General features: G+C 36.1%; 1 protein-coding gene across 1 annotated transcript in view; it reads right to left on the bottom strand.

Moving 5' to 3' along the window:
- LOC150104501 (SEC14-like protein 2) overlaps positions 1-22,512 on the bottom strand; it is a 49,442-nt gene that overhangs the window by 18,014 nt on the left and 8,916 nt on the right. Inside the window, exons 2-9 of the mRNA XM_090395675.1 lie at positions 22,298-22,367; positions 12,836-12,905; positions 11,407-11,450; positions 9,911-9,973; positions 6,922-7,015; positions 5,975-6,069; positions 3,368-3,446; positions 3,140-3,220 (exon numbers count right to left, since the gene is read on the bottom strand). Of these exons, the coding sequence (XP_090251801.1) occupies positions 3,140-3,220; positions 3,368-3,446; positions 5,975-6,069; positions 6,922-7,015; positions 9,911-9,973; positions 11,407-11,450; positions 12,836-12,905; positions 22,298-22,351 (580 nt within the window). The 5' untranslated portion in view covers positions 22,352-22,367. The remainder of the gene's footprint in view (positions 1-3,139; positions 3,221-3,367; positions 3,447-5,974; positions 6,070-6,921; positions 7,016-9,910; positions 9,974-11,406; positions 11,451-12,835; positions 12,906-22,297; positions 22,368-22,512) is intronic.

The raw sequence follows: 22,512 nt of genomic DNA, 5'->3' as shown, positions 1-22,512 counted from the left end.
TGTACAGCCATAGGACGAGCTATTCACATATGAGTATTTCCTAAAAAGGAATCTATTGGCTATTATGTTATATGGACAAAGTGGTCCAATATTTTAATAGTATGTCATGGCAAAGTTCTGATATTGTCTTTGTAACTTTTCTGGACCCTCTTCAATGTTTCCACATCGCATTGAAAACCAGATGACCAGATCTGAGCATAATTGTCCAAGTGTGGTCTGACCAGTGCTTTATATTGTGGCACACCCACCTCCTTACGTGTTAGTGTTTATTATCATAGCAGCACTACAATGTGCAGACTTTGCAACACTAGCAATATGTCTTCTAAACTTCAATCTGCTGTCAACAATCACTAACAAATCTCTAATCTCATCCACTTCCTGCAGTACAGCACCATCGATATAATACACAGCCTTATATTTCTGCACTCCAAAATGAAACACCTTGGACTTGCTGGTATTGTTCAGAGAGCCAATCTCCGATTCATCTAAATCAATATGATATCTATTTCTATCCTCCGCAGCTTGTACCCCAACTAATTAATATTAAAACTATAGCCTCATTCATTTGTCCAAGTAGAAAGTCCATTCAAATCTTCCTGAAGGGAATTAACATCGGCAGTGGTACTTATAATTCTTTCTAATTTTGCAACGAACAACTGAAGATCCCCAGTCACTCCACATGATATATTGTTTACAAAGAAGTTAAACAGCAGGGACCTAAGAACAGAACCCTGGGGCACATCACTGGTTACTCTTCACTTTTCAGATCTTGCTCCATCATACGCAACTTGCTGGTATTGTTCAGAGAGCCAATCTCCGATCCATCTAACCAATATGCTATCTATTCCAATCCTCTGCAGCTTGTAACCCCAACTTATGTGGTATATCCTAGGATTTTGCAAAGTCTAAGAATTATCACTGTATATGATGCTCCCTTATCTGCCACACTTGTCACCTTATCATAAAATGCAAGTAAATCCTCCCAATCCAATATTCTATTCCTCTCTCTCTAAAATCTTGACTATAACTGCAGTTATACAGACTGCTCTAGAACCAGAAACGTCTGTCCTAGAACCATGCTTATGGAGTGGTATTCTTTTGGGGTTCAAGGCATAGCCTAGTGGGGGTGCACATTCCTTAAGTGATATATCATCCATTCCCACAGCTTTATTCACCTCTAACCCAAACATCTGATACAACTGATTCTTTCACTTCCAATTCTCCTAATACTTGCTTCCTATATATTGCACGGAATCATGTACACCAGTATGATATACCCTGAGAAAGTGCTCGTTCAATAATTGCAATCCCTTGCAGCTGTTAGTCTGCTGCCATGACTATCCACCAACGTTAGTCTGCCATAATTATTCTTCCTCTTGTTTGCCATGCAGCAAAAAAAAATTCCCTTGAATTAATCTTGGCCTGAGCAGCCAATCTCCTCTCGTACCGCACCTTTTCTTTCTTTACTATGCTCGTCACCTTTCTAGCCTGCACTTTAAACTCTTCATGGATCCGATCACCATCAACGGACTTATAACTCATCCATTGCATTTTCTTTTCCAGCACAGCTTGCTTGATTTCACTGTCCATCCATTTCATTCCTACTCTATTTCCTCCTTAACCCTTGGTACGCAGTCATACATTGCTTTTGTCAGATACTGCCTTGTGAGTTTCCATGAATTGTCAGGATATTTTCCGTTCAGCTCATCTACCCAACGTACCGATGCTGACTACACAGCTTCCTATAATCACCAGCTTTATACTTCCACATGTGTCCATTTTGGGCAGTGATCTTTTCTTGTTTCATTACTTCCCGAAAACCAGTACCTCACGATCACTCTCACCAACTGGCAGCAATGTCAACACGCTCATTAACAACGACATCTCGTGAAGTTATCACCAAATCCAAAACATTTAAAGCCTCTAGTTTCTCCATTCACGTGCTGCTTAAAGCTACTTCTCTCTCAGAAATTTCACAAACTCGCTCTTCTTGTTCCCACACACCATCTCCTCCTTCCAGCCTATGTTGTTGTAATTGAAGTCTCCCATCAGGATCATCTGTTTACATGCCAAACTAATTTGCCTAAGCATTTTACAATCAGTATTCCTGGCCTATAACAGCATCCTATCAGACATGCGTACCTGTTAATTTGAACTTCACGCCCTACAGATTAAAAATCTGTGCATGCACTATCAAACTTCCACACTTTATGGACACAATTCATCTCCAATCATTAACAGCACTTCCCCTCTTTTCACTTTCCTATCCTAAGGCAAAATTATATATCGTTCCATTTCCATTCACATCCTCTTCAGAAATGAAGCTTCGCTTATACCAATTACCTTTCAGCATATCGTCAAAATCAATGCTACAAAGTCAGATTTCTTATTTCGAATCCTTCTTACATTTGTGTACAAGCAATACTTATGTCATTTCCTACGTGTGACATCATGTCAAAAGAAGAATCGTTGTAAACTTTTGTCGTAACTGACAGTTTTTGAGACTTTGAAACAAATGCAAAAACACAGCGTGGTTATATTTGTGTCTGAATAGCTTCTGTAAATATGATAAAACAAACAATGAGTCTCCATCCACCTTTGTTTAGTAATGAATAGAACTTGAGCGGAAGACAGAAATTTGATTTCTTTAACTGCATCGCTCAGACTTCTAACATTGGTGAGTGATGAAGCAGGTCTACATCGCCATCCACCGCTTAAAGTGAACAGCATCAAATTTTACGTTTTGAGTGTGTGTTTACAGTGGACGGGGATCTATCCGCACTTGTGCTACGATTGTTTACAGCATTCTTTTACAGAAAATGTAAAAAAACAAAACGAAACGGTATGCAGAAAGATCTATTGACGAAACTCTTCAGTAGATCCTTTTGACAGTTAGTTTGACACGAAAAGTTCATGGAAGTTGATCTGACGTCAACTATTTAATATGTACTCATGAGCACGACAATCATGGCACCTGCAGGGTTGGTCAAGTAATACCTGAAAGACGCAACTTCTGCTATCTTCGCTTGTTTAGATTTCAAGAATTCATCGGGGAAAGCATTTGGTAGTTTTGTTACAACAGAAATTTCTTCAATGATAAACCATAAATTAATCAAGGGATTCTTCATCGTAGACTTACCATTTACACAATAAACTTTCTTGAGAGTTTCAGGGTAATTGGCCTCGTAAATTTTGGCCAGTTCATAAAGAAGTTCAACAGCTAGGAAACAGAAAAACAGTTGGAATTAAGATTCATTAAAAAACAGATCTCAAAATTCAAAAGCAAATCTCACGTCTGTTCGCAGACGAATTAAAACGCCTGCTCGTTATTACTGGAATCAAAATATTGCCATTCATTTATTCTTACCTTGTTTCCTACACCAGTCTAATACATAAATGTCTGTATGATCCAAAATGTACGAGTGTTTGTCCACTAATTTTCCATACTGGAACAAAAAAGTGAAAACCATTACTCAAATGAACATTTAATTATGTTAGTTGAACATAAATTTAAAAATTCTCTCGTTATTTATGGGCAAGACTCGGAATAAGTATGGTATGAACTCGAATCCTCTCTCCTGACCTGCCACGACAATTTCTTAATGTCTTTAATGCTAGCGATTAATAAAACTCGATGCGAGACCACCGATGTCTTATTGGAGTGTTGATAAAATCCCGGTGCTTCTAAAACTGGATTTCTCAATCCTCCACGGCACCAACACATTACATATTTAATATATTCTGGTTGCGATTCCATCAAAAAAGATGGAGTTAGTTTATATTTAAATACAACTGAACGTAGTTTTAATCTTGCACACAATCTTCGAGAATCAATAAAAAGGCATAAATTTTATTTGTGAAACAATTGATAATATGGAAGTTACTCAGACACAGCTACAGCCAGTTTCAATTAAAAATATTAATTGATCCTCACCTAGGCTAGCCATCTAGTATACATAATGAGCGCTCCCCGATGTTTGGAAACTGGCTACATTTCGGAAAGTAAACCCGAATAAATTGAAACCCTTGTTCAACATTACACATGTGTACGAAAAGAAATACAAAACAGATTGATGGAATGTTTAGTCCGGTATTTTGATTTAGACTTCAGACAGCATGAACTTTTAAAGTGTCAAAAAACCTACTAAAAGAATTAGTTTATTCGATGATCAAATAATGCTCCACATCAAAATGGAAATATTTCTTATAATAATGAAGTTAATTTGATGTATTATTTGCTTTAAAGTTTCGAAAATGCCGTGAAGACTTCCAACAAGGAAACCATATTCGTTTTATTATGAGACTCGTCTAAGGACGGCCGAGAATTAGATGCCATCCGGAGAAATTCACATCTTTAGAATTTCACGAAGCTAGTTTTACATTTGAATTTGTTGATCAAAGATCTGTTGCTGTCAAATGCCTTCCTTCAGTTGACGCACCTTGTGCTAATCCAGAAAGCAAGTCTTCGTATACATGTGGAGAAATGTGATGGGTCCTTTACCCTAGTTTCTTGAGATTAAGCCATCTGGCCAGGTTCATTTTACTTCTCTTCAAAAGTGTTTTTTGTTTGTTTCTGTAATGTTCCGACTTCGCAGAACTTGACACCTTCATCCATGGTTCTGCAACTGTTCCAAAACATGTAGAGAATATTTCCGTCTATAGAGAATGTCTTTAGTACGAATTTAATAAAGGTTTTCTTCTCTTTACCGGAAGATATTTTTCTGACGTAATCGGGGACCGAATACAGAAGTTAGGAATAAAAATTTGATTGACATTCCATCTAACGTAAAAGAAAACTGAAAATTGGGTGAAGACCGAGTACTTATACTAAGAATTTGGAGAGTTAAGATAGACATATGGGTTATGATAGGCATATGATTGGTAGGTGAAGCCATCAATAGATGGTCTCCTCAATCCACTGACTTAAGGCGGGACCCGTCAACAAAGAAATAACGCGTTATTGAGCTACAGAAGGAATTACGGACAGATAATAGCTAGTTTCTAGATAACCTCCAAAGATACGGTCATTCTGTCTGCCCATTCAACAGAGAAAGCGCGTACTCGTCCAAACCCGAGTTCATGGTCATTGCACACACCAATAGCAAAACAAAATGGAGGTTTTTCTACAGTTGTTACCATTTGTAATCATTCGTACTGTTGTAAATCGGATTTAATAGAAAGCATTCGCTCAAGTACTTCAATTTTTCCAGTTAACAGACATCACTCTAAGGCAGTGGTTTTTAACCTTTTCGAAGTCGCGGAACACTTCTGATTATAAGAAAAATTTGGGGAACACCAAAAACATTAGCATCATAAAACTAACCATAAAAGATCTGCATTGCCTTTCATAAACATGGCATTTTTTTCATGCGATACTTGAGCTTGTCTGCTTTTGATCTTTCAGCGATATCAGATCTAATTGCGTTTATTTCACGCTTTTTAGTTTTTATATTGGTTAGGAAACCGAGCTCACATAAATATGATGTTGAAAATCGTACCAAAATGTTCAGTGCCCTTGTGGAGAGAGCTGGGCATTCGTCTTGGACAAAAATCCAAAATTCCTCAAGAGTTATTTCAGAGAATTTCATTTTAGAGTACGATCCATTGACAAGGTAACTATTTGTTCTTCTTGTAAAGAAAATTCACAACTCGATGTATCAACTGTGCCAAATGGATTTCGCATCCATTCATAATTGTATGTATTTAAAGAAGGAAAGTAACTTGAAATCTTTTCTTCTAATATTGTTGATGATTGTTCTGTTATAACGGAAATAATTCCCTCGAAATTTTTATTCAAAGTAGCCAATTACACTCAGAATTGTGTCATGTGACATCTTTCACCAGCGGAACACCGGTTAAGAACCACTGCTCTAGGGTGTTACCGTGCACAAAGCACGTTGAAGTGTCTGAAATATTCCTGCAATGCTTAAAAGATGAATTTTGATGACTAAGCCTATTTGTTGAGGGCACTTACTTTCTTTGTCTGTTGTTTCATTAAATCCAAATCCACTTCGAATTGATAATTGAAGTAATTCAAGTAATCTTTTAGAGGAACAGATTTGACGATTCCTGGAAGAAATTTTCATTGCATTAATAAGACAAAGCATTGAAATTTTTAAGATGATTACTGAATTCAGTACAGTATGTAAGACTTAACTGTTGACAAATGCAGGCTCAATATTAAAAATTAATAATTATTACCAAAAAATTAGTTTAACTTTGATCACACATTTGATCACATTTTACTATCCCAGGCGTCTCTCAGAATAAGAGGACCTTACATTAAGTTTAAAGTTTTACCCCAACCGGGGCAATCTTCTTAACAAAAGTGACTCAAATGTGAACATTCTCTTACATTCATGAGGAATGCATGTTGGCCTTCATGCAATCTGATTCAGAGAGGTGACCGCGGAAGATTCCATTGATCTCCTTTTAGTTCGCACTGTGTGCTGGGAGGGAAAGTCACCACTGCACAGTCTGAGTTACCAGGAGGAGGCGAGTTAACCTCTATAGCATATTTAGATTGGCTGTTAGTGCAGAAAGTCTAACTATGAGAAACAGGGATTGATGGTTTATGTTATCATCCTTGCATCTCTTAACACGGATGTGCAAGGTTAAGTAATTAAATTCTTTAATTACTCGGTATTCGCTCACAGCGAATATCATACCTATGGAACACACTTCGGTTATCCTCAGAATTAGCTCAGACTCAAACATGGAGAATATGCTAAGCTCGGCCTCGAGGATGTTTGTCAGACGTATCGCTCACACCAGAAAAGGAAGAAAGCCATATTTCTTGGAGGATGCACGTTCACCTCGTTTCCGCCCGGTTTAAAAAATAGTATCCTGGGAGAAGGGCATCTAATCGGTTACTTAAACATTAAGTAGTCAATAATGATTCATTAACTGTACGATAATTACCTATGATGTCTGTGCGGCCGAGTGCAATAACCCTAACTGGACAGCCTTCTTTGTCGTATCCCAACAACGCATCTGCCATGTATTTCTCCATAACCTGGAAGAAAGGATTTAATTAGATGAGGCTTATAAAAAAAATTCTGTTTTATAGTGGTCTTAATCGCCGCTTTTTATTCTATCATTTTATTGTAGGGGATAACTCCCCTACAATAAGCGACTACAAACCTTGAGTGTTAACTACAAGCAGTACCCGACTTACGTAAGATTTACGTTCTGCAAACTTTACGCAAGTCGGATTTAATCCCTTCGCCCAATTTCACCCTATTGGATGCGTTACGGTGCGTGTACATGTTTTAAGGGTTGTTTCTGTTAGTTTAAGTAACAGAAATCCAAAACTGAATTTTGAAAACTATTTGGTCGTTCGCCTTTGAAAAAATTTGACTGGATTGCTCTTTCTTCTCCATAATTTTTCTCATCATTTCTCTTTGGACTTTTAACCGTGAGGATCTACGCAAATACTAAAAACATAGCGCGTCCATGTTGAAAGCAAGACTAAGAAAAGGGCATGCAGGCACTACGAGGGCTGTCTGCTTTAGCGAAGACTGCCGTTAGATGGCGTGCGAATAACGTAGGCAGGTTTATACCGTGTCTACAGATTTCTCGTGATGCAGTTTGACACAAGAACGTTGATCAAAAAACCAAGGATTTTTATTGACCGAATATTAAATATTAATACCGAAATCAATATGAAAAACTATAGATGTTCTTTTAAATAGCTTTACACTGAGATCTATAGCAACTTAAGGTTTGTTGGTCAGGCACCAAGAAATGTTCCTTTAGGCATGCAAAAGTTAACAGCATTTATTACTTCGATATGTCTGCAACGAACCACTTGAGAACCGATGGCCCAATTGTGATAAGCAACTTCCGGTTATATTTATATTTATTAAGCAACTACAGTATTTTGTATGCGCATATAGCAAGTTTTTTTTTTTTTTTTCATATTCATGTGCTTACGTATGGAAAGTTAGGACTAACCTTTTCAATCATATTATAACGTTAGTTCCACAGGATGCGCTCTGTTCGCATAAGAATGAATCTAACACTAACGGAGATGTCAAAGCTTCTAAAAGAAAAGATTTTCGCTTGCTCAATCGTGTACTCCTATTTCACGGCTAATTAAGAAACAATTAGGGTAAACACTGACAAGCAAGGTCATCAAGATTTTTAATATCCTGTAAGATGCGATGCACGCATTTCCTAGAACTAGAGAAGCAAAAACTGTCTTCAGGTCGCAGAATTTACTGCATAAGGAAGGACGTTTTCAAACCGAAACATTTACTACTATACTGCTGACCTTGTCAAACCTGCTGTTTACCGAGAAGGAGGCAAATGAGGTTATCTCCTTAAATTCAAAAAGCAACACAAACAGTGAAATCGGGAAAAACCTTAAAATTTCAAAGCAAAAAGGGAAACATCGGCTGATTCGTTTACGTGAGAAAAATATTTGGAATTCAAAACATGTTGGAATAAATCCCAACGTCATATAGAAGAGAAATGTGCACACACCTGTTACTGATCAAAACAAATTAAATATGCAAGAGCCTCGGCCGCTATGTGGCGCTTTCTAAGTCAAAGAAAGTTTGAAAATTATGACCTTTAAAATTTCAGTTCAATCTATTATGAACAGTTGTGTGTTTGGAATTTTAATAATAAATTTTTAATGATAATTTTTTCTCAGATTAATTGGAAATTAAAATTTGAAATCTTAGAAAAACAGCTCTTGTAGTTTTATGATGGAAAATTCAAACTCAGCGTTAATTTCATTCGAAGAAATTGTTTCGCAATAAAAAATTCCTGGAAAATCTGCATCGTAAACTAGCGACTTAATATTCTCATTAACTCCGTCCTTGGACTAACAATGAACAAGTTCCTTGTGTGTGTTGGATTTGAATGGCCAATTTCCTCGCTTCAACCTGTACTTGTGCAGCTTCTATCAAGCCGGTTATTGATTTTTCTCTTACTGTATCTAGAGAAGTTATTAAAAGTTTTATGTACATTTTTGTGTACCAACATTAAGCTTAGTTCTTTTGCCATCAACTAGCAAGTATCCAGGGTCGATTTGCTCTCCCCCGTTCATTAAAAATTAAAAAGATCCCGAAGTACAATAACACGTTACGAATCGTTTTATTATACTGCACTTTAAGAGGAATGTATATTAAAATAAAGAAAAAACACCATACTAAAAAAAAAAAAAAAAACTTATTTTTATGCATTTCCTACGGAGGTGTTCTTCTGGTTTTCATTACAGGAAAATCTTTTATGATATCATTTAAATTGCTACACATTTCATTTTCTATACTTAATATGGATAAATATTAAGTATAGGTTTTTTAATATTTGTGACATACTCGATCGTAAGTTCATTTTTTTATTAATTTTGAAAAGGATCTTTCTCCAGAAGCAACTGTTAATGATATTGTTAAAAAAAATACGTAAGGCTATTATCAAAATCGGAAATAACGTTAAATTATTTTCAGATATAAACTGCAAAATATCTAAACATGCCATTTGTGGTTTATAATAATATTTATTAGTATCTAATTCATCGCATAAATCTGGGGCATTTATATCGGTTTTTCTGGTGTCATTAAATAATTTATTTTGTAGATCTAGAGACAATATTTCATTATGTTTTTCGGAATGTTTGATAAACAGGGGAAGTCGCAAAGAAAGCCAAAATCATCGTTATATAATTTCAATAGTTCAAATCTGTCATTTAAAGAATTTAAACAAAATGGCGAAAAACAAATTGATTTTAAAAATCGTTTCTGTGCATATGAAAAATATGCACAAACAGTTCAGTGTATTATTTATTCCTTGTTTTTTTTTATGAACGTGTTCGATTATACCGCCCCTAAATTGTGCCGCCCGGGTTCATTGCATCCTTTGCACCCCGGTACGGAACGGGCCTGCAAGTGTCTATACATACCTTATTGAGGCTATAGTCAGTCATCATCTCATCCATCTTGTTCTCCTTCCTCCATATAAGATGCTAAAAGGGGAAAAAAAAGATCATAACACTTGGTAGTTTATTCTGTACATATTCACCCATATACTAAGTGGAGATAAATAGCACTAAATTATATTAAAAGCTAAAAGTAAATTAAAAAAATATATATACTACTTAGTATCTGCTATTGACAAATTTCGAACATAACGTACACTGATATTTCCTATTCGACCCTACATAGACCATGTTTAGGGTAAAATCGAAAATATCCCAGTGTACTTATGTTCGACAAGTGTCAATTTCTAACAGAATCCTCTCAAATGGATAAAATTTGGAAGTAACGCTAATTTTTTTAAGAACTCAATTGAAATGTTACTTCCAAATTTCATCGTACATTCTTATAACTCATTTTCTGAAATTTGATGAGTTCTTGTAGTACATGTTGCTGATCGTCCAGAAAGACGATCAGCCTTGTTAACACCCTGCTTGACTGCTCAAGCATCCAGTTGGATCGTGATGACAGGAGTAAGTACTGCTCACGGTCATGCTTATTAATTCGATAACAAGAAATCCCAAAAGTGAGAGAACCAGTTTAGGCCAGTCTTTTAGATTGTGCATTTGTAAGACAAAATGTCTCTTTCGGCTTCCTTCTATCTGCGCAAAGCTACTCCAAAATGACAAAGCGATTTTGAAATAGTATTTCATGAATAAGGAAAGATAAAGGATTGTCCGGCAATTTTAAGTTAATATTGGAGAGCGATTAGCAGTTTTCGTTATTCAAAATACATTTTTCATTTATACAGTGACCGCCACTGTTGACTATCCTTGGGCGTGGTCACTTCAGTTTCTCCTTAATTTAATTAAATCCCAGTCTTGGCTTTTTGTTTCAGAAAAAAGTGGTCAAATGTCCTAGCTTAATATTTCGACCGCATGTGGAATGTCATTTTGTACCCCAAGGTCCTTCAGTAATATTTTTGTGTACCAACTCGAGCCTTCAAGTTTAATGATCACAAAATTACCATCGAGAATTCGAAGAGGATTTTTTTTTTTTGCCTGCCATCAAGAAAAGAAGGCGAAAGACATTCCAATCGCTATTTGACAAGGTTTGAAGGAAATTAATCTTTCATCTTAAGTACTTTTTGGCCTGCCAACTAACTAATTTTTACTCACTTTATTATTCCAAATTAATCTTCTTACCATTCTTTACATAACGAGTTCTTCGCATTTTGTTTTCTTACAAAAAGTTTCCTAAAAGAAATTATAACCCTATGAGCTGTTTACTACTCAACTTTGAGGATTATAAGACCAAATAAGCCCGTGATAATCAAGTAACCCAAACATTCCCAGTTATATTTCCTTGCCCTCCCCACCCCGTATACAGCAGTCAGTTAAAGCAAGTTGCGCGCTATTAACCCACTTTTGACACATTAAATTCATTCTTAAATTGTAAGAGACTCACAAGCTAAAATTCTCACCTTACGCAGCATATCCTCTGCCTTCTTTATGTCAAATTCTCTTGCTGTAAAGGAAATTAAAAATCTTAAATTTCAATAATTCCTGAATATAAAAGCAACACTTATCACTTTTAATTGAAATTTGACTTTTCGGAGTCTTAAATATTTTTAATTTCATGAATTCATCCATTTCTGACTGATTGATGTCTTTCACTTAACTTGAAACGAGTTCTGTGGGATATTATTAACCAAGAAAGTGAATTTATGCTGAATATTTTACGTTTCTACACTGTTTTTAATATCCTAGTTACTTCGTCTCTAAATGGTGGAACAGCGTACACAGCAATTCTAAGAAATTGAACTAGACAATAGCAGTTTTAATATTTTCCAAGTCGGTTTAAAAAAATCGACAAATCCTCAGAAACAGTCTTTCAGATCGCTAACGAAGTCAATTTGAATATGTTATAATACTACTGTATTTACATTCCTATCTCAGCGACATCTATCTTCCTTAATATCAATTCTTTGTCAGGCTAACCGCTTCATTCGCAGATATATTTTGTTATAATCATGACAGCAAATACTTTTATCTGTTAAATAATATTTAATAGGGTCATAAATATGGTATGAAAGACGCGTAAAAATATATCAAGTACGTCACCCACTTAGGAAGTAAACAAAAAGATAATGAATTATTTCCATTACTAATTGCATTAGTAATGGAGCCGAGATGGGAATGTGATGGGAATCAGTGGCGCACTCAGAACTTAATATTTTTGGGGAGGAGGGGGAAGCACTCAAGAACGCAAGTGGGAATACCTTAGAGCTATAGGGTATTCCACCTTATGTGACCGCTAATTGATAAGTGGTATAGAAATAGAAGCCACGACCCAACATAAATAAAAAATGAATTTTAATTAGGAAAACATTTTTGGAAAATCTAATAACTGGTTATCAGAAAACAGATAGCCCAGCGGCAAGATGACAAGATAAAAGATATTCTGGACATTTATGGTAGAGATGCGCAAGATCAGCCAGAAGGAAGAAGAATGCATAAGCATTCTCCTACAGTGAACTAAAGAAAGCGTTGATGATGATATAAAAGAAATACAAGCACGCTAAATTAGTATTTTTTTATTCTCTTTAAGGGATATCTCGTAGGCATTTTTATCTACAACTATTTCAATGATAAAATGTCACATAGATCAAAAAAACGGATCTACAAGATCTTTATCTACATTAACAACTGCAATTTCCTTTAGCAAAAAAGGAATTTTCAGTTTAAAGACGTTAATTTCAATTTAGATTAAGAGCAGAGTGTCGAAATTAAGCCTCAAAGAGAAACGGATTAGTGTATGACCTCAAACTTTTTCCTAGTTGCTGAATTTAGTTTTTTTTTTTTTTCACGAAAAAAAAAAAACGGTAAATAAATTACATGCATAACACTTACCTCTTAGCCAGCGTAAGAGAAAATGGTCGTTATGATCTGGTTTAAGAACATCCTTCATTACTTCACGGAACTGCAAAATAGAAAGAAAAAAATCAATTCAATCCTTGGACCATGGTTGTTCAATCTATACATCATCACATTAAGGAGGTCGAAGCGATAGGTGTCCAAGTGTTTGGGGGATGATGCTAAGATAAGCTGAGAAATCAGGGACGTTACAGCATTTTCAGAATGATTTGAACAGGCTGGAAAGTTGGGCAAAAAAAAAGTTACACTTGAGCGCGATGAGATTTTCAACGGCATCTTACATTAGCGGGATTATGATAGGTTTCTTGGCGTCATGGCGGATAAGAATATTTGAAGTTCAAAAGGTCACACAGCAAAAATTGCAAATACAACTCCGAGGATAATTGCGATGTCGAAATGAACGTAGGTGTGCAAGGATAATGAAGTCAGAATTTTGACCACACTTCGTGATCATTTCGCAAATCAGTCAGATCTAAATCTGGCTTACGCCTCAAGCACTGACCTACAAAGCTAATTAATCTTCCACGATTTCAAAAACTTTAAAAAACTCGATTCTAAAAATCTAAATCCTAATTCGTGATCGTTTATAACAACTTATTTGTTGTTTTCATTAAATTACAATTACAAATAATTGTAATTTAAGATCAAATGCTTCACTGTTTAAGCATTACCACCTTATTTAAAAGCATTTCCTAATAAATAAATTTCCGAATGTTATTCGCACCTAGTGGCCAATCATAAAAAGCAAATACTGCCCTCCCCAGTAGTATACCAAACCAAAATGTTCCGGCGACTGCATTGACGTATGGCCCGACTTCTCATCAAGTACCATCTTTCGTGATTACTGCTTTTCTGAATGAAGTTAATCAAATTAAAAGGCCATACATTTGTTGTAAAACAAATTACAGTGAATGTAGCTAACTATCTAGAAAACACTGTGCGGAAGGACAAATTGTCACCTTAATATGAAACTGGTGAACTCAAAATGTTCTACTAAAACTGCAGAACAAATCGAACCAGTGGCGGGTTATACATCAGCAATGCGCCACTGCAGCTACCTCAAGGAAAAAATGAAGAAAGAAATTTTCTTTATAAATAATAACAATGCTCCCAAAATTATATAAATGCAATACATGTTAAAGGTTACAGCTTATGTTTTGATGTTGATTGAATAGTTAATAATTAGAATTGTTCGATTAACGCTTTAGATTACGAAACAAATGCACTGCGATCTAACGCAGTGTCAGGATTATCACGATCGGTCAATTCCAGCTAGACTCGCCGATTTTCGTTTGCACTTGTCACTGCACGTAACAAGTCAATCTGACACTGCTCTACGAGCAGTATCGCTACAGTTGTATGCTTGCGCGCGTTATTTCTGTGAGATATGGAACTTATTATTGGTGTGTTCGTGGTGATGGTGAAATGTTTTTAATACGTAAATTTATTAATAAAGTGGTTACTGATTAGGAAAAAATGAATTATTTTTCTTATTTTGTATATGCAGCACCACCACTTAAAATTTTCACCGGCTGCCACTGAGTCGAACCTACTTTCAAACCAGAGACCAGGGTTACTACCAGTTGCACCATGGGGTTTCCATGTTGTCTGCCACTTGGACCTTTATAAGGCCTTTCACTGAGAGCGTGTTAGCCAGTGTTAACTGGAGGTGGGTTTTTCCTACAGAAACATAGAAAAAATAGTTAGGAAGCACACCATTAAGCATACCATATAGCCAAGATTTACTGCCTATTACAGCGATCTTTCGTTTATCAAGTCGAATGGTCGGGATCATTTAATATTCTGTCACGTTACGAGATAATAAAGAAGTTACTGAATGCATCTTTGTGTAATGGAAAACAGATTTGTCGTCTTTCATAATTTGGCACTAAACTAACAGTAAACTTGACACCGAGTGTGTATATCTACATGCATCATTACTAGTTTTACTTCCCATATCACCACCTAGGCTCTTATTTACGTAAGAAATTTATCTTCTATGAAATATGACCTCTTGCTCTCGTAATGAAAAACATGTTAAACAAAAACATTTTAATTACATCGACCAATTTGGAAATTTTCTAGTTTTAAGTCAATAAATCTAACAGCATCCTCATCTATGAGAAAAGAGTGCATTTGGAACATTAACGAACCATAATGCGATTCATTGAAATACTGCATGTTTCCAAGTTTTGTTGTAGATGAAATCTGGCATCTGTCGTACGCAAATTCATCTTTTAAATTACTCGAAGGATTTAATTTTCACATTATAATAATACAAACCTGATGCAATCGAGTATGACCTAATTTCGCTAGGGTCAGCGTTTTTTCTATATTTTGCTAATCGCTCTGTGGCTAGCAAGCCAAGTTGGGGCAGTGGGGCATATTTTGCCCCTAAGCGAAACATTTCATGGTAGCTGAAGGGATCCAGCCTCATTTAGTCCCCCCCCAGAGCATTCAGAGTTCACGCTATCCTCAACCCACCCCGCTACACTAATACAAAAACCGGTTAATCTACTAGAATACTTCAGTTTTTACGATTCTGAAGAAAAAGAAATGAGCTGTGCGCTCTTACCTACAGAAGTAGGTGAGTGTGGGTGTGTATTCTACAGGAACTAGAAAAAGAAATGAAATTCAGTTTATTTCAACACTTTCAAAAACAAAAATAATTCACGAAGCAATTTTAGCACTGAACTCATTTAACTCAACAGGTTTTTCACTTGCGCAACGATCTATTTAATTCACGTAACATTTGACTTTAGCGCGCTGAGGTAGGCAGGCCTACAATTGTTCATGTTAAATAAATAAACCCAAGATTTTCTGATAAAAAAAAGAACGAATTCAAGGTGTACGTACTTGTGAAACAAACTTATTTTTATGGACAACATGGTTGCCAACAAAATTTAAGAAAGAAGCTACGCCCGTGTAAGGGTTTGATGGACTTGATCTTCGAAGATCTATTCTGATGAGATCGATGGTAGCTTTGGTATTCTCTCAAGCTGTGGATTGCTTGCGAAACTTTAGTTTCAGAGCGAAGCAAGTAATTACAAATGATCTATTTACACGTCGAAATTATTACAATTATTTTTTAAATGATTCCCATTGTGACGTTGAATGACTAAGACCACTGATTACAAAATCAATCGAAATACCATGGCAACTCGTACCGGAAACAAATTCTTAAGGAGTTATAAAACTACCTTAAAATTCAAAGGCAAATTGTCCAAAATGTTATAAAATATTTATTCTTTGCAATTGTAAAAATTCAACTTAACAAATTAGCGGTAACAGCTGGTATTGGATTTTTTTGCGGAGTTGAAGAGAAGTCCCTTCCCCCACACTGATCGCAGGTATAGGAGCCCGTGGACGTCGTGTTTGTCCTTGATAAGACAATACAGAAAGAAAAATACTCTTTAAAATATATTGGTAGTTGCAATTAAGGCGAAAACTGGTCGACCTTGTTGGAAATGTCAATTATTACGCAATCCATAAAAGCATGATGTTCAAATGTATTCATGATTCTTGATTGAATAAGGAAAACATTGCAATTGATTGGAGTCTGACGCAGTTAGGCACCATCCATCTACTCGTCAGCACTGTAGATGTTAAAATTAAAAATATCGTGGTTACAATTGTTTATTATTAATCCTGGGAAAAGTTGAAGCGGATTCTACTTACTTAAGCTTCTAGTATTAATAATAAACATTCTGTTAGCGGGTGCGACTTACTTAAGATGCAACATGTAATTAAAACACTTCACATTTTAAAAAATGCGTATTCTTATCAACTTCAAGATAAAAATTAGCGAAATCTTAAAAAAAAGTTCAAACCGTGCGCTATTTTTTATTCAGTGCATAAACTAGTTCTCTAACTATCTGGATAGTATACTGGAGCAACCACTGATGATGTTCAAAAATAAAGTTTACTTTATGGGATTTCAACGTTCCGTTAATACAATTTAGTAAAGTTTCAAAAGGGATAATTTTATAAATTATGCTACTATAAATTATCTACGCTGTTGTAGACCATTTCATAATCACCATAAAATAGTGTTTAAAAAACAGAGATCAATGAACCAGAAGCTCAAAATGAGAACGCAATGGGATTAACAGGATTACTCACTGAAAAATTAACCATGCCGCGATTCCATTTCTCTTGTTCGTACGAGATGGGTTGAGTCCGATAAATAGGAATTTTGGACCATTTCATGCAGCTGCCTTTGCTGCATCTCTAAACCTGTACATACATGTTCGCGGGCGAAAAACCCGAGTTTCCGGGAGGGACCACCCCTCCACCTAACACGCCTTCGACTGAAAAGCCCTAATAGAAAGTTATAGATACCAACCTTTTATTCAAATTTTGAGATTTCACTGGCCAAATCGTATTTTGTATGGAATTAAGTGGCAATATAATAGTGGGCCAATGAAATGTGCGTGAAGCCTACACAAGACCCAGCTCGCTGTATTTGTACATGCGAAGTATGATGTTTGCTGTGGAACAATAACGTTGAACTTGGCCACATAAACGTAAACTATGATATTAACTTGGAAATTACAGAAATGCGTCAACTTTTCTTATATCAAAAGTGATCAAGATGGAATAAGTTATTTCGGATTGTTGCGGAAGCCACACGCCTTACGAGACTAACATGATGCACTAACGAAGCGATCGAAAATTTTGGAATTTACGTCCGTCAATTGGAAAGACCATGTAAAAAAGATTCTTCGCCTTCAGCACGGAATTTGAAAATCCTGATGTAACCAAAAGGAACCTTCGCTACCTACTGACCTACACAAGCTCAGTGATAGAATCAGGAAAAACCTTTCTTATTCAACACAAAAGGCTATCGTAGCCTTTTCCATCTTTTATTCTGTCGCATCTTGTATTTTTTTTTCTTCTAGCATTATTCCCCTCTGTTCTTTGATCATTTGCTATACCTATTTGACTAATGACGGAAAAATCTTTATTCTTACATAAGAAGATTTCACTTTGTGTGCCCATTTGAACTAATCCATATCCACTTGTGGTCTTTTCATGTAAAAAGTGTTCAAAGCTGTTAGCTGGCTCCACATAGAGTTTAATCATGCTATCTTTCATTTCTTCCTCCTATTCCATTTTTTATATAGTAAGTTCATTTTTATATTTTCCAGGTTGTGTATTGAAATATCCCAACATTATTGTGTAAGCTGTAGGATGCTGGTGTAGAATTCAGCTTCATAAACGGTGGGTTGGTGCATGTTTTTATTTTAATGATTTTCTTTTCTGAAAAAAGATAATATTATACACGCCATCCGTTCTAATATTGCTGCATATTTAATAATTTCGTTTGCTATTTTCTTTATAAGAAAGCCTACTCCTCTGGCATCCGGTCCTTTTCAGTAAAGCCCATTTCTGATATTATACATTCTGAGTGTTTTCACTTAGTGCTATACATCCCATTAGGTTAGTTTTCTTGAGCTTGCTGTTATTTTTTTTCAGAGTCGCTTACCCTGTCCGATAGATCCATTCCATTCTTGTACGTAGCATATTCATAGTTTTAATAGGGGGGTCGTCTTTTCTCCCACAATGATGCATCGGTTTCGGAGAGGATTAGCAGTAGCCCATCTAACTAGAACTGTGGAGCAGCATCGTTGATATCACGTTTGTCGCTCAACAGAGCAGTGTTGGCTGGGTAGGAACGGATCAAGTTACCTATCCTGTTGGACGGCAATGTGATATCAACGAGGGCGCTCCATAGTCCTCTTTACCAACTAAGCAGAACCGATCAACTGTCTTTACCCTAAGGCTATAACTGCTGTTGGGAACCTGCTCCTCTGCAGTACTATAACTCCCAAGTCAGAATTGTAATGTGCAGTGAGTCACTGATCAGCAGTTCTGTTTAGGGACCTAAGTAGATTCAGTCAGGAAACAGCGAGTAGGGAGAAAGGTAAATATAATGTTGAACATTAAATATTAAGGTAAACTTGAACAGCAAACAAGTAGAAGCGTAGGGAAATACGATTGTGTTTATGGTACCACTGAATAAAGGAATTATTCTGAAAGTAGGTAGCATAATCAAGGAAAAAAAGGAATCTCTTGGAGACTTAAAGAGCAGAGTAGGAACAAAAAACTACAGAGGTGAGCAGGAAAAATCGTAACTATTGACCAGTGATGGATGTGTGTAGTGAAGTGTTTCACTACACAAAGTGGAATCTATTGTAGCAGATGTTAAAAGGTGAAAAATTGACTCAGTTACATAAATGTCCTGATATGTACTTTCAAGAAGTGTACAGACCACTATGAGAGTGCTACATGATTACTGATCTCCTTTATTTTCCTTCGAATTAGTCTTACTGGTCTGCACTTCCATATTCTCGGATTAAATATATTTCTATCTTCTCAGACACTTCGGACAGAATCCACCTAGATCTTGGTCTTCTGGATTTTTTCTCCATCATCTTGGATTCAAACACGTGCTTGGTTAACCTTTCCTCTCCCCATCTGTTCAAATGACTTCCACCTTAGATAAGCCTCCTCGCACATTCTCAAATGCTGACATGTCAGGTTCCTTCATAATATCCTAAATTTAATAGAATGCTGCTATTAATGCTCTTTGTTCAGACCCTTAGTTTTTCTCAGAATTCAACTGTGGTCAAATGCTTTATTTTTAACCCAATTCTCAGATTTGTAACTGAAATATGGATTGACCATCGTTTTCTATACCGCTACTTGAGTGTTTTGGCTAATTCCTCTCATTCAATATAAAATTTATTCAGATTTCCTACTTGTACCAGCTTAGCTTTTTTTTTTTTTTGCCTATTTCCATATTCAATTCGCCATCTAATCTAAAAATTATTCCTAAATAGCTGAAATATTTTACTCGTCTCTGCCTGTTTTCATACGAGTAGTGTTGCTGACGGATTGAGTTTGCACGCCAAAATTTGTTGCAGCAGTTGGACCACGCCGATAATTTCAGTGGGGCATTGAAAGGAGTGGGAATATAACATCGGCATAACTGACGTCGCTTTCCTAATGCGATCCACACACAGATGAATAATAATGGAGAAAGTGATTTTACATCGAGCAATGTTCAAACTGATAACACACAAGTTAACTAGTAAAATAATAAAATAACTACTCTGCGATTTTGTTCAATAATTTTGAACAAAAATAGATTCAGACAAGAATGTGGTAATGTTTCGTGCATAAACAGAAAAAAAACTTTTTGATGGGCTCAAGGGGCAGTCCTCGGAGGAAGCAAATTTTAGGCCAAACAAGATTAGATTTTCATTTCACGAAAAATAGTCCCAAAATATGCTGTCCATAAAGAGGGCAATTTAATTCATCGACGACTCCTTTCTCAGACTCACTTTCACCGATTGTCCGTTTTTTTCCTCCTCATTTCAGCAGGGTGTGCCCCGATGAAACTGCTGCACCTTCCACTTATCCTTAAGCCTTTTCACGAGCGACTACTGGTCAAACTACTTTCCTGTCGAGCTTCAGCCTTACGACGCCGGCCTCTCGTATGGAAGAGTTTTGTATTTCCCTAAAGGCTAAAACCTTCAGTTACTCAAAAACTCGTTTCCTCCTCTCCTCTGCTACTTATCACCACACATGGCAGCACAGTTGTGCCGCAGGTTTACGGTCTGTAACGTGTAGAGGTCGAGAAATAATTGGAATAATCCTGTGCTTAGACATGCGCTTTAACAATTAAAATACTACGATGTATGTGAAGATTGTTCCTAGAATTAATGCAAATTACGTAGTTCTACATCAATTTTTGTATTAGAATCTGAAATAAAACAGACAGGCAATCGCATTCAATGAGGGAGTGATTTGCTTGTTCTGTGGGTTCAACTATTAAATCCCGTTTTTAGTGAAGATTACAAATCAAATATCTAAAGAGCCTGTGTAGCTCAGTGGATGTGGCGTTTGCATACCACCGCGCTTGGCCGCACGAAGGAAGACTTCGTTTCGAGTCTAGTCGGCGACTAGAGGAAATTTTTCTAAGCCTTTTTTTGACCGGTTCTCGAGTTAGTCGATCTCTGGGACGGGAAAGCAGGTTTTTCCTCCCGGAAACTCGGGTTTTTCGTCCTGTAAACTCAAGAAAATCGACCGTAGAACCCACATTATTTCAGACATTAAATATATTGTGTTAGGGTTAGGGACCACGAGATGGCGGCACATTTGAGCCGTCTCTCTTCACTGCGTACCGCTTAATTAGTGATAGCTTTGGGCCATCTGTCTCTGATTGGGTACCAGTGGAGATTGAACTGCCCACTCAGTCTCCAAAAGTTAGATAGGGCTAAAGGCCTCGCCTACTCCCGTATACTGGAATAAAAAGGCGTTAGCTGATTTTTTTTTTTTTTTTGATATCGAAAGAGACAAAATAAAGCAAATTTGCTGTGGCGGGAACCTGTTGAATAAATTTATATGGGAGATGACAGAAATTAGCCACATACTAGCAGTATGCAATCAAACCAATTTCAATAATGCGGATCAGAAAACGAGTTGGAAATAAAACTCCGAGTTGGAGAAAAATTACTGCAGATGGAAATCAGTTGCAGAATTTCCGAAAATGAAGACATTAGAAATGAACTTGAAATTATTATCATGCAAGAGATAAACTAATCTAAGATAGTTAACATAGAGTTGACACCTGGTTAACAGGAAAGAGACCCGGACTAAGATTAATATTTAAGTGTCTTGAAGTAGTTAAAAGTTCCTTAGAATGCCAAATTAAGATCTAATGTTTTAGGAATTCTGAGAGAAACTAATTTGAAGGAAAATCTGTAATAGGAAGTTAGTAGAACATGCAAAGTTTCCATTATTGTTATCATTGTATCCTGTGCATCCCTTGAGAACACTAGTTGGAAATTTTATTTATTTCTTAAGAATAATTTGCTCAAAATATCTCTTTAAAGAATATTTCACCTTAAGTGATCCGTTGGACTATTATTAAACTTGAGTATAGAACAAAAGTCCATGACGGCCAGTATCCAAATCCTCCCAACAATTCAGTTTCTGCTTTTTAATATAAACCCGATGTCTCAAGCAGCTATAACACGATAGTACGCTGTGTAGGCTGAAGTTTTTTTTTTTTAAATCTAAATATAGCTGTTCGCATGATTTATTATAGTTGATATTAGCAATTCCCTCAGGTCTTCTCTAAACGTCTACGCAATAACTGGCCACTAATCCATTCATAGTTCCACTAAAAAAAAAATTCTTTATTACTTTACTTTTTTTTTTAAATACGATCAGATACTTAAGTTTATAGCAAGCTGATGCAATAGCATGATAATTTGAATATCTTTTTTTTTGGAAATTTTTTTATTGTATAAATAATCACGGTTGCTCTTATTTGTTGAAAATGTTCTGCCACCGAACTCTGAAGAAAAGCACTATTATCTTAAATCTGTTACTTCCATAGTAATAAATGTTAGTATTCAAATTTACCTCTTCTAGAATTTTCGCCTGTTCGGGACTCAAGTCTCCAACTGTTCCACTCATGTTGGAAAGCGAGTATCTGAAAAGAAATAAATTATTTTATCAGTGATTCAAGATGCTGACTCACATACAACATTGTCTCATTTAAATGGATCAAACAGACCCTCCAGGCATAAATATATCCACGTGTCAACTAGCCTATAACATTATATTGCGGGTTAGTG

Source organism: Typopeltis vanoorti, chromosome 7, assembly GCF_054136105.1.
Source record: "Typopeltis vanoorti isolate ZY-2024b chromosome 7, IOZ_Tvanoo_1.0, whole genome shotgun sequence".
Taxonomy (NCBI): Eukaryota; Metazoa; Arthropoda; class Arachnida; order Uropygi; family Thelyphonidae; genus Typopeltis; species Typopeltis vanoorti.
The sequence above is the reverse complement of the archived record's forward strand: the minus strand, read 5'-3'. Positions and strand labels throughout refer to the sequence as shown.